The sequence below is a fragment of the Panthera leo genome, chromosome C1 (assembly GCF_018350215.1).
Source record: "Panthera leo isolate Ple1 chromosome C1, P.leo_Ple1_pat1.1, whole genome shotgun sequence".
NCBI lineage: Eukaryota > Metazoa > Chordata > Mammalia > Carnivora > Felidae > Panthera > Panthera leo.
The window spans coordinates 182174810-182188242 of NC_056686.1; the positions used below are offsets into that span (position 1 = coordinate 182174810).

At 37.8% G+C, this 13433-nt stretch overlaps 1 protein-coding gene across 2 annotated transcripts in view; it reads right to left on the bottom strand.

The window, feature by feature from the left end:
- Positions 1 to 10471: 10471 nt before the first annotated feature.
- ANKRD44 (ankyrin repeat domain 44) overlaps positions 10472 to 13433 on the bottom strand; it is a 229412-nt gene continuing 226450 nt past the window's right edge. Inside the window, exon 28 of one of the 2 annotated variants that reach the window (XM_042949565.1) lies at positions 10472 to 11604. In XM_042949565.1, the coding sequence (XP_042805499.1) occupies positions 11330 to 11604 (275 nt within the window). In that variant the 3' untranslated portion in view covers positions 10472 to 11329. The remainder of the gene's footprint in view (positions 11605 to 13433) is intronic. The other variant, XM_042949566.1, reaches the window with a different exon arrangement.

Sequence of the window (13433 nt, forward strand, 5' to 3'; positions counted from 1 at the left end):
CCACAGGTCACTGAGAGCACCCCAAGCACTGGAAGACACAGCACTCATGAATCCCACAAGCTGTAATTTTGCTCTGGAGTATATAGTCAGAAGTGGCAATGACTGATACACATATAAGTATCTTTAACTTGTAGAGACCATAGAAGATATTGACAACCAGTTAATCATATACAAATGGTTTATTTCCTACCTCTTAATTTTAATGGACACAACTCGAAAAGGAAGTATTTTTCATAGTCACTTTTTTTACTTTACTTCAAAGAAATATGAACATTTCTTTTAGACATTTGCTCTTTGAAATAGTGTTGCTCTTCCATTATTTCTTCTATCTGCTTATTATTTGTTTACATGAAGCTATTGACTTACTTATATTCATTTTATATGCTACTTCTTTACTAAATTCTCTTATAATTTCTATTAATTTTTCCATTCATTTTTTTTGTCTACCAGATATATAATCAAGTTACCTATAAAGAGAGGTAGATTTTTGGTCTTCTTTCTAACTCTTGTATGAGTAAATCCTTTCTCTTGTCTAACTGTATCGGCTAATATCTCTGTTTCCAATGATAAGTAGTAATGGATGTGATGGTCATCTATGTCTTCGTTCTACTTTCAGTAATGTTTTCCCATTAAGTAAGAAGCTGGCTTATGGGCTGAAGTATCCCTCAATTCCTATTTAATTAAATATCTTCAACATGAATGAATGTTAAATTTTATTAAATGCCTTTTTTGGCATTTATGAAGGCAATGAGCTGATTTTTCTCCCTAGCTGTATTAACACGACGAGTCATATTAACCGATGACCTACTATGGAAAAACTCCTATATCCTTGGAAATAGACTTTGTAAACATACATTATTTTTTATATTTTAAATATAATTAAATACATTATTATATTTTAAATATGTTGTTGGTTCTCTTTGTGAACATTTAAGATTTTTTTTATCTTTCACAAGTGGGATTGGTTTTCTTTCTTTTCCTGTAATCTGGATTGGATTAAATAGCATTGGGATGATCTTATCTTCTATGGTTTGATAGAATTCAAACCATCTTTTTTTTTTTTTTTAATCAGATTCTTCAGCTCTACCCTAGTTCCACAGCATGTGGGACCCAGAAAAAAAATTTCAAGCCCTCCTCTCCTATACCTACTGCCAGTGATACTCACCCATGGATTTTGCATTTTGGAACCACCATAGGATATGGGGATGCTAAATCTTCTAAGAAAGGAGTATAATATTAATACCAAACCTGACAAAGATCACACACACAAAAAATTATAGACCAATCTCACTTATTCTGTGAATATACTAAAAAAAAAAACCACCACGTTGCACACTTTAAATAGATGAATTTTATGTTATGTGAATTATATCTCAATAAAGCTTTCTTTCTTTGTTTGTTTTTAAGAAAAAAGATTACTATAGCATGATTCCTAGATATCTGACTTAGGGGACTGAGTGGTTAGAGGTGCCAGATACTAATACTAGGAGTAGAGAAAGACAAGTAGGCTTGGAAGGAAAGCTACTGAATTCAGCTTCAGACAGGCTGTAAATTGTAAATGAAGCTATAGAAAGGGATAGAGATGGAGACAAGCCCATAAAATTGTAGAATCAAGGACATATTCACTCTCTTGCATATAATACTGAAATTCTATATGAAAATAAATTGAGTTTCCAAGTTGTTTAAAACTAGCTGAAATTCCCCTTTGCTTTCCATTTTATTGTTAAAAAGATACATGGTTTATCACAAGCCATATTTGATGGAATGTTAATTTGAACTCAGTATAATAGTCATTACCAGATACTAAGAGAATGACAAAGTTTAACTATTTCTAACCTTTACCTGGAAATTAATATTAAAAGAGTCACCTTCTGACATCAGTGAGAGAAAAAAACATCTCTATGAACGGCTTCCCTCTGAAGGCTTATGAAGGTTTGACCTATTTGTAGAAGAATGGTTGTGATTGAATAAGGTGTACATTAATTAAGATGAATGAATTTAAAATTAAGTCAGTTTAAAATTTCAACTCACAATGAGTCTGGCAAACAATGGAGTATAACTTGTTTCATGGAGATGAAGGTTTTGTTGTTTTTGTTGGCTAAGACTTTAAATTGACTTCTCACAAGGAGGCTGCAAACAGATTCTCTAGCAAATTGGCATCCTGGGGAGAGCAGGTACTTTGAATGTTTCCAATTAGGAGAAGTTAAAGGTTATATAAGCCCAGCTGCCAAATTGACTGCCTAACCTTAACAGCCAGACAGATTTACCTTTGTTTCCTTCCTTCTCCTTATTTGAAACCTGGTCTGGAAATAAAACTCAAAATGCAAACACAAAGTTCTGTGATAGATCAGGTCTGAAAACTAGAAGGGAGCTTGTTATAGTTTAACAGAGGCTGTGGCTCATCCGAGACTTTATATCTAAGCACTCATAATCACAGGTAGTCCCGCATTTGGCTTTGGTGTGAACTAATCCAGAGAGAGGGCAAAACCACATAGTATGCTATACTGTGTCCACAGAACTTTTGTCCGTTATGCTTATTTACATTTCTGAAAGCAGGATTATTTCAGTCTGGAGTTACAGACCCTATTGCCTGTGTAAAATCTAATCAGAACCACTGCCATAGATACTGACCAATTTTAGAAATGATGTTATTCCTGGGGGGGAAAAAGCCTATAATCATCTATTTAATAAGAGTTATTTCTGGGGCACTTGGGTGGGTCAGTCGGTTAAGCGTCCCACCGGCTCAGGTCGTGATCACACGGTATGTGGGTTTGAGCCGCGCGTCAGGCTCTGTGCTGACAGCTCAGAGCCTGGAGCCTGCTTCAGATTCTGTATCTCACTCTCTCCCGCCCCTCCCCCACTCAGGCTCACACGCTTGCGCTCTCTCTCTCTCTCTCTCTCTCAAACACAAATAAACATTAAGAAAAAAAAGAGTTATTTCAGCATTTGGGTTCAGAAAAGATTCCTAATTCAATTTTCACCTATCTTTACCAGCCTGTTGATCATACTACAGCTATTCATAAATTACAATAGATCCAAATTGTATCCTTTTTAAACAGGAGCTATTTTTTCCAAAAATGATCCTGGTTATTTCTAGGAGTCCCCAAACAAGTTTCTTCCCCATATTTATGAACCAATATTTCAGCTTTCATCACTATATGGCACTCTCCATTCATTCATTCACTCATTCATTGGTTAATCTGTACTGAGTGCTTACTTACTGTGTGAGGGGATAGTGCATAGTCTTACAGACATCTCCATCCTGGCCCTCTTGGGCATCCAAAGTATTTTTCCTGGAAAGCTCCAGTTATCATTTGTCAACATTCATTGCTGGCAAGCAGCTGGATGAAATTTTTATCGCTGTCTCTGCTGAGGAAGTCCACTGTGTAACACTTGAATCAGAATATACCAAGAATGCTGTCTCTCAGTGTTCCCAAAGCCTCCAATCTTATATGCCAGAACAATGCTGGATTCCATGAGGAGATGGAGAAAATGGCCCTTCTCAATTCTGTGATACTCTTTGACACCTGGACTCTAAATCAGAGCTGCTTCTTGAAAAAAAATTTCCATAAGTCTTGGGGCTCAAAACCAGTCCTAGAGGCTGGAGGTCATGTTTTCATCTTCATGGTTTTCATCATCCCTCTTGCCCACCCCAAACCTAGTTATTGAACTGACACGCACCCACGCATGTCAAATGACAGCGAATACTTCCTAGGTGTTGGTGGTTGTGTTTATATTAGAAGTGCCTGGATCCCAGCTGAAATGGCTTGTTACATTATGTAGCATAATTCAAACGCTTGGCCAGCAATCTAGCAACCACTTAAAGATTTTGCCCAGAGCTACAGCAAAAAAAGAACATGGCAGTTTAGTGAGCTTAGTCCATTCTTCAGCATGCCCAAAGTGCAGGAAGATATGGCCAGATGCTGGTATGGATTGCTTTAATTATTTGGAGGTATATATGAATAGTAGGGACCTACTAGTCTAAAGCTGGGTGTCTAGAGCTAGATGTGTCACTAGGTTGAGAGTGGCAACCAATTCTTGTGGGAATTGATAAAAGTTTGGTACTGTTACTGCTAGAAGATCCCAAGCAAAGTGGGAAATGTGGTCAGAAAAAGAATTCAGTCCTGAAATATCGAGAAATCATGTTGTCAGGGAGAATGCATGCATGGCAACCTATAAGGACAACAAAAGCAAAATAAATAAAACCAACCAACCAAAAAACAGACACCAGTCAGAACTGTTACTGAGGGATTTGTTCTGGGAACCTAAGAATAAATCAAATAAAATTCAATCCACACCAAGTCTGACTTGTTTCATGGGCCAGTATCCACTGTCACCTTGCATATTTTATGAATGGTCTTATTCACAAGTTTCTAAACTGAAAAAGAATCCAACACAGGGCTATGATGTAGCATGTATAACACCTGACACCAGATATTATTTATTACTCGAGTGTGGATCAGGTAGCTCAGATTTTGAAATTTCTAGTATTTTTCGGTGTTGTTCCTTCCACCATTTAATTACCACAGAGGGAAATATTTAAAATTATTAAAGTTTTCTACAACTCAAGAACAGGTAAATTTTCAGCCTAGGACTTGAGAAAGCAGCAATCAATAATTGTTTTTACTTTGGGGCACCTGGGAGGCTCAGTCAGTTGAGCATCCAGCTTTGGTCAGGTCATAATCTCATGGTTCGTGGATTTGAGCCCTACATCGGGCTCTCTGCTGTCTCTCAAAAATGAATCAATGTTTAAAAAAAACTTCCACTTACCAGAGGTAGGTAATTTCCACTTACCAGAGGTAGGCATTGATAAATTTGCCCTGTATCCTTCTTGTCTTTCCCCTATGCATGTACATCTTCTTTCTAGACTATGGAATCATACTACATAAACTGCTCCACAGTTTGTCTTTCATCACTAAATAATTTAAATTGGATATCTCTGCATGTCAGTAAATAAAGGGCTGTATCCATTTTTAAAGGATAAAAATATATCATATTCCACTATTTTGATGTAACATTATTTATCCAATCCCCATTGATGGACATTTGGATTATTTCCAATCTTTGATTATTACAAATAGTGCTACAGTTAACATCCTTATACATTCTATGTACTTATACAAGCTTTTTAGGAGATAAATTCCTAGAAATGGAATTGCTTGGTCAGATGGTATATGCATTTACATTTTTTATAAATATCTCCCAAATTACCTCTAAAATGTTTACATCAATTTACACTCCCACCAATGATGACTAAGAGTGCCTGTTTCCCTGCCTGCTCTCCAAACTGTGTATTCAGGCATTGCCTGGTGAAACTAGAGAATGTGTCTCTTGCTTCCAAGATACATGGTGATAAAGGCCTTTCCTTGTGCTCTTATTTTCTTTTCTCTTTACTTTTCATAACTGAGGTTTAGTCCTAAGATAGGAAAAAAAGAACATGCCTCTTTGGTTTTCAGGATGTTCCTCAAAGATCCATGAATTCTCCAAGTTGTGAACACCTAGCTTATAAGCATTTACATCTTACAGATAAACCACTCATCTGGATACAAAAGGTAACCACCCTGAGGCAGGAAGATGCTCCTTTTCAGATTCTAGAGATGGAAAAACACTTTCTGCATGTCTCCTTAGAACTTCTCATTCATGCAGGCATGCAAGAATCTATGCATTAGTTCCTATTTGTATGCATGCATTCACCCAATATTTACTCTAAGTCTGCTCTGTTCTGGGTACTGTGCTAATGACTGTAGCTATGGGAATGAAATACAGTCTGTGCCTTGGAGAAGACCACAATCTAGCTTCATGACAAGACAAAAGGAAACTATCAGTTGTAATTGAGAGGGGAAATACTGCTTTCATGTTAGTGCAGGGCGCAGCAGGAGCGATGAGTGGGGTGACTCCACAACTGAAGGTGGGGGCTGCGGAGAAGACCAGGAATATGGTTCTGGGAGGGCCCAGGCAACTATCACATCTAACCCGGTCAGGGAGGAAGTGAGGGAGAGGCTGGGGACTGGGCACCCTGATGGGTAATCTTTGACTAGCAGTTTCATTAACAGCAGAAAGTTACATTTTGTAAATATGGTTTTGCTCTACTCTTAGTTTTTTTAATGAATATTCTTGAATGAAAAAAAATTTCCACCTTGTCATTGCTGAACAGAGGGAAGCTGGAAAAGATAAGGAGATTATGATCTCATCTATCAAAACGTGCAAGCGACTCAGTGCCTCTATCCCTGTGGGTTGGCAGCTGCACTGTTTCACCTTGTTGACCTACATGAACCCTGTGGAGATGGGGGGGGTGGTATAGGAAGCCAGGAGGGTGAGAGTCAGTCAGCTCTAGAATGAACAGTAATCCCATTTTATGGTATTTATCCTAATTAGGTATGACCTTTATCATAGGTCAGAGGTGTGGACAAATACACTTATTGATAATTTACAAGAACGAAACTTGGAAACAACCTAAATGTCCACACACAGGAGATACATGATGGTAAGTCCATGAAATGGAATGAGACAGGGCCATTACTGTATTAAATCATAATGTATCATCTTGCATTAAAATCTTAGTTCCAAAAACTATCTGGTAAGGTGGGAAAATATTTATAATAATGTATTAAGTCAAAAAAGGAACATACAAAATAGAGTAACATACAAAATACAGAGTAAACCCACCTTCATAGTGACAATGAATTTTTTATATTGTGTATGTTTTTCTCTTTGTGCACACACACACATACATACAGTTGTATTTACATAATACACACAGATATGTGTTTATCTTTTCTATCAGTCAGGGTAAGCTAATTTATGTTTCATTAACAACATGAAAATCTCCAGAGCTTACAATAACAAAGTTTATTTCTTCTGATGCTGCCTGTCCATCTCAGGTCACCAAGAAACCCATAAAGATGACAGAGGCTCCATCTTGAGACAAGCTTCTATGATTGCAAAAGCATGAGTGGACTTTTAAAACTTCTGCCCAGAAGTGACTCACATCATTTCTATTCCTGTTTCATTGGCTGAAGGAATATGGCCTCATTGGACTTCAACTAGACAGGGAAGGGCACCAAGTATTTTTGAATAATATTATAGCATACCACATCCATATATCTAAGCATTAAGAGGATGGGGTAGGGATGGGGAAAGAAATTCACTTAAACAAATGGTTATCACAGTGTGATGAGAATATAATTTAAAATAGTCTCCATATGCTTTTCAGTATTTCCTAATTTTGTAAACGAACATATATTACTTCTACTTTTTGTTTTCTTTATTTACCTAGGTATACATTACCATATTTTGTAAATAATTGAAACACTATGGAAGTATAGAGTCAGTGAAACTCCACCATCATATCACCTCACTCTAATCCCCAGCCTTTCCAGATGTAATTATTCCCAGAAGTAATCACTGTTTATGGTTTGGTATATATGCTCCAGACTGTCTTTGTATATGCATTCACAAACATGAATATAAATACACATGATTTGATTTTATGAGAGAAAAAAATTAAAACAGCATGTAAACTGAGCAATATGCATACTATTGTAATAAACCACTTTCTTAAAGAAAATGCATAATTCAACCATACCAGTTCAGGGTCCTTAATAGCTCCATCCCAACTCATGAGTTCATCTATAGGCAATCCATGCTCTGCACTTCTCTGTATTTCTTACCTTCTGGTGGTTTTTTCAGTTGCCTCTGTCTTCCACTGCTGACTTCACTTTGGAACTTCTGTGCTTTCCACATTTTACTTCCTTACTTCCTAACCCTGACTAAGGGCACAGTTCTCATTGTGCCTATTTTCTTGTGATCCTACTGCTGCTAACTAGCACTGCCTGCTCACAGCCCAGGCTCCAGCATCACCAGCCCAGCTGCTCCCCTACTGGGAGAAGTATGTGGGGGGATGTGGGACTTAATTGCTAAGATCATGAATCTCAGCGAGCTATGCTCAAGAAAATGTGGAATAATGACTCTCATGGTGGGGTGTTGGAGTTTGGTGGTTTGGAAAAGCCACCATCATGATTTTAATTTGGAAAATAATATGGAAACCTATTGTTTTTACACTAGAAACTTTAAAACTAAAGCTTGCAGTTGAGAGTACTATAGTAATGTCAACAATAAGGAACAATAGTCAACAATAGTCAACAACAGGGAAAATTGGGTATATGGTATATAGGAACACTCTGTAACTCTTGGAATTTCCTGTCAATTTAAATTTAAATTAAATTCTGTGAATTTAAAACTATTCTAAAACCAAAAGTTTTTTAAAACAAAAAACTAAAGCTTACAAAAATCTTATTGACTGGTGGAGAGACTCAGAAGTCACAGAGACTCCCAATCAGGGATAGTCTCTGAAATTCTGTAGGAAATCCAGATGTATAACCTCAATGCAAATATTACATAGACTAAAAATTCAGAAATAATCAGAAAAGTAATCTATCCTGAAATACACCCCCAAAGACAGAAATTCCAGTTGTGAACTAGCAAAGGAGTGGAATTTAGATTTAGATGATAGGTTTTATAATTTATTATTTATATCCACTTACTTCCAAAAGATGTATAAAAATTGCTTGCAACGAAACCTCATATCAGCGGAACGGTTAAAATAAAAATATCGGAGAAAGGCAGAACAGCATTTTTCAAAGTGTGTTTTATAGAATGGGAATAGGTATCACGTGAAAAATAAAGTTCATGTTCAAATAAGCTTGAGACATGTTTTAACAAAATGAAACAATAGTTCCTCTTTTCAGAACTTTGCAGAGCCTTTTATGCTAACGAACATGGTGAATGAACAAAAGGAGTAAGGTATATGCAAGGCTCCCTGATTAGAGCATGCTTTCTGTGATGATGAAAATGTTCTATAATCTGCTAGCCACATTTAACTGTTGAGTACTTAAAAGGTAGCTAGTACAGCTGAGGAACTGAATTTTTTATTTTATTTAATGTAAATTTAAGTAAGCACAAGTGTCTACTAGCTACCATATTGGCCAGCACAGAGTTAGAGCATCCCAAAGTCAACCTTCCAAATAATGCACTCTGGGAAGCATATATAAAGAGCAACCATTTTCAAACTTCTTTTGGTCTCAGGATCTCTTGACACTCTTTTTTTTTTTTTTTTTTTTTTTTTTTAAGATTTAATTTTAAGTAATCTCTACACTCAACGTGGGGCTCGAATTTACAACCCCGAGATCAAGAATCACAGTCCCCACTGGCTGAGCCAACCAGGTGCTCCAGGATGTCTTTTAACACTCTTAAAAATCAATGAGGACCCCCAGGAGCTTTTGTTCATGGAAATTAACACTGAAAGATTTAAAAAATATATATGCACTAATTCACTGAAAAATAGCATCCGTCGTTTTCCTTGAAGTGACATTCATCTTCAGGAAAATCACTGCCAAATACCCAAGTCTGAGTAATCACAGTCATCTCATCAGCTGTATATTTGAGTAAAAATGGTTTTCGGTGAAAAAGTCGCTGATTCAGATAGCAGCTCAATGCAACAGTGCTCTGGCCATACTTGAACATGCAGCACAAGTGCTCCAAGCCTATTTTCATACCTTTAAGGACTGAAGTTCAATAAAATTGATAACTTTTACTTCATCATTTTTTTTTTTTTAGTGCCAGTATATGTATAGCGACAGCCAGTATAGTTCCATCACACTGACATTGGTGCTAAGACAATGGCAGTTTTACCTGCTATAAAACTTGTTTTGCACCATTAGTGAAATAGGCAGGTAATCTTAGAATTATTATGAAAAACTTTTTAACTCAGGAAGTCCTTCAAAGGGTCACTGGGATGTCAAGGGTCTGCAAGTCATGTTTTGAGAAAAGCTGGTATAGAAAGAGAATAAGGTGGGGAAGGATGGGCAGGAGAGGATATAATCCAGGAAACTGGGTCTTTCGTTGAGATTGATGATGATATGGAAATGTTGCAGTTCAGAGCAAACAGTCAAGAAAGGATTCTTGAGATACCTTAGATGCAAAAAAAGTGGTTTTAGGGACAGGACCCGTGGGCAGAAAGAGTTGCACTGAGGTTGTGATGGGTGACTGATAATGTACTTTAAGTTGGGAGGGGGCTAGGCCTAGTGTAAGTCTCTAGGAATTTGGAAGCAAGGTTTCCAGGACCTTGAGAGGCTAGCTGTTGTTAGGAAAAGGTCATTTATTACTGTTTAATAAACTTTAATCATGAGACCCTTCAGATGTATATCAGGGGGCCCTATGCTTGGAGGCTGATTGTTAACATATATCTTCGGGGTTAGAAATAAAGGAAGTTTCTAAAGGAATTTTTATATGTTAAAAGAGACTTAAAGATTCAGGAGGTCAGGATCATGTTAAGCTAAGATTGCCTTTTGCCCTTAGCAAAGTATTAACATGGAGGCAGTTGAGTTCCTAGAGTTGCTCTGCCTGTCTCAAGGACTTGTCAGTGGGATGTACGTTGTAAGGAAGTTTAATTTAATTTTTTCTTTTGTCTTTGTTCTCCACATCAATGAGAAAATTGGTGAGTGTCCAAACTGTTTGTTATGCATGCTTAGGTTAGAGGTACATGGAGACATCCAAATAGAATCCATCTTTGGAAGCAGGTAGTTGTAGCAAATAAAAGGAGGTACCAATCATTATATCCCCACAACTGGATTGTCATTAGCTATTCATTTAAGAATAACTAAATAGTATAAATTAGTCAACATAGGGTTCCTAGAGCTAATTCTTCACAGATGACATAAACTGGATAATGAAACAAGTTAGAACACTATTTCCTTAGTGTTGGTCTGCAAAGCAGGGTACTTTAATTTTGTACAGCCCAGAGCTCATTTCAAAATATGACCAAATTCTTTTCACATTCATTCCCGAGTTTCCACTTCTTTACTTCCTCTTTGTCTTATAACTCAGAACAGGATTTATTTTTCCTTCCCACATTAGTAGACTTCCCTTCCATCAGGAATGTCTCTTTGTCTCCACACCACACATGGTTTCTCCCTTCCCTTTCAATGAGAACTTTGGGGCTTACATTTTGAATTATTTCTCCTACTTTTACATCCACCCTCTCCCCTCTCACTTTTGTCCAACAGGCAGACCATAACATGTGATGGGAAATGGGGGACAGAGGTAATTTATTCAGAGGCTGATTTTGCATGCTTTTGACTCTTCCTTCTTTGCACAGCAAAGTTCTCTTGTTAGTGATTCACAGCATTGTTACTTCCAATTAAAAAAAAAATAAGCTCCCCTTGGAGAGTTATTGATGATAGGAACTTAATTTAACAATAAAAGAAATAATTTGTGTTCTTACAACATTTTTCCTGAAAATTCCAAAGAGCTCTGGAAATACTACCTAGTTCTAATTCCCACAGAAAACACCCTTGTTTTCTGTTTTTAGGTGGAAGGGGAGTTTCCAATACCTTGCTCCCAGTAAGAAGACAGAGTGTAATTCCCAAGGGGGGAGGGCGAAGAAAACCTCTCCCATCCCCCACCACAGGCCTTGCAGCTTCCAGCCGAGTAAACCCCTTTGCATTGGGTGGCTGGTGTAAGGCACCTTCCGATTCCTAACTGCTCCTTCAGGGCTTCTGTTATGCAGCTGACCCATGGATCTTGAAGGGTTAACAGCCTGGGTTGCTGTTTAAAAAAAGAGAAAGAAAAGACAAAGAAAATGTGCAATTCTGTTAATTTTTTCAAAGTGGGGATTGGAGAGTGTTCAAGAATAAAAAATATTTGCTGAAACAAGATACTAGTGCCTGCTTTAAATCATCAAAAATTAGATCTTTAAAAAACTACGCAAATAATTATATGCAATAAACAACATAGGACTCAATTTTATACAATGGCAATAAAAGCTGATCCTACAAACAGAATTATCTATATTAAAAAAATTAATAGATAAAAAGTGTTGAGATTAAGAATCTGTTAAATAATTCTCACAGTCTTATGTTGTTTCCTAGATTAAGTCAATGGCAACTTAAAAGACTTATCCCAAGAGGAAAAGTAACTATGAAAGGATAGAAAAGACCAAATGTGGAAATGGAGCTCATTGATTGAGAACACTGAATTTTCTTCAAGGTTCCTACTGAAATTGTCCCAGGAATTGGTTCCACAGAAGGCCATTGGTTGTGTCATAAATATGCCATGAAGATGCACAAATGAATTGTGTCTTTTCACAACGTCAGCTTTATCCAGTCATAAAGCAAAGTTGACCACCATTATAAAGCAGGTTCAGGATTCCAAACTCCATGACATTTCACCATGTGATTAAACTTGGCTTCTTACACAGCACACAGAACAGACCATAAGACAAACCACATAACAAACAAGATAACACAAGGGTGTGGGAAGTAATGAACCAAAAGCAAAATCAGTCTGTGGGTGTGCAGTAGAGATAAGGCCTCAGTCTGGTCCAGGTCAGCTCTTGGCACCTACTGCTTATTAAATGCAAGCAGTGGAGGATCTCAATCCTATTCGGGAATCCATTGGGCAGAGCCTTTGGTCGTGTCTGAAGAGTCTGACAGATTGCTGCAAAAATCCTCCCCTTTTTAAAGGGATTTCATTGGTCTTGGGCCCCTGCAGACCTCCACTGCTTCTGCTTGTTATCAGTTCTGGGTGCCAGCTGATGCTGGTCCTGGTGATATCTCTCACCTTTACTTGTGTCATTGCTTGACACAGGCTCCTGCTTGACATGAGAGACTCCATTTTGCTCCCTACGGGCTGGAAAAGTGGGAAACCAGGGAGATTGTGTCTTACTTCAGAGATAACTTTTACTGCATCATTATTTTTCCCTGCAAGTATGTGACAGTGTAGAGTACTGTGACTACCAGTACAGCACCAGGATATAAACATGATTTATGGTAGGGCACCAGCAGTTTTTGCCACTATAAAGCTTGCCTTGGATACTCTGGACTGGCCTGTTCAGTGGGAGAGGAGTATGAAAGAGGGGATACGCAGGGTGTTCCAGTGTCTTTCAATAGCTGCACCTGCCTCATTCAAAGACACATTCTGAAGAATATCCCTTTCTCAGATCTCTGAACATATTTCCTTCATTTGGCACCTTGAACTGGGACATCATCCTTGGATGTCTCCTGGCCACTGATCTCACAGCTTGTGTTCATCTTAAGCCTTTGGCTTGCCTTTCTCTTGGCATCGCGTTAATAACTATTCTCTCATTGCCACACTTGTCTCACTTCGATTTGGCCTTCCATCCAGAGCACAGGCCCCTCTGCTTATGTTCCAGCCTGTGGGCACTCCTCTCAGCTGTTGGCCTGGCCTTGAGGACCTCTAGTGTTTGAGCATAAGCAAAGTGACACCATCTGGAAATGTTCATTAATGCTGATTTGGAAAACTGGGACATTTTGTTGGAAGGAGCCAAATACGACATACTCATGCACATTCATACATTCACTTATTAAGTAATTCAGGCACTGTCTTAGGTACTGGAGAAATAGACATGACCTAGA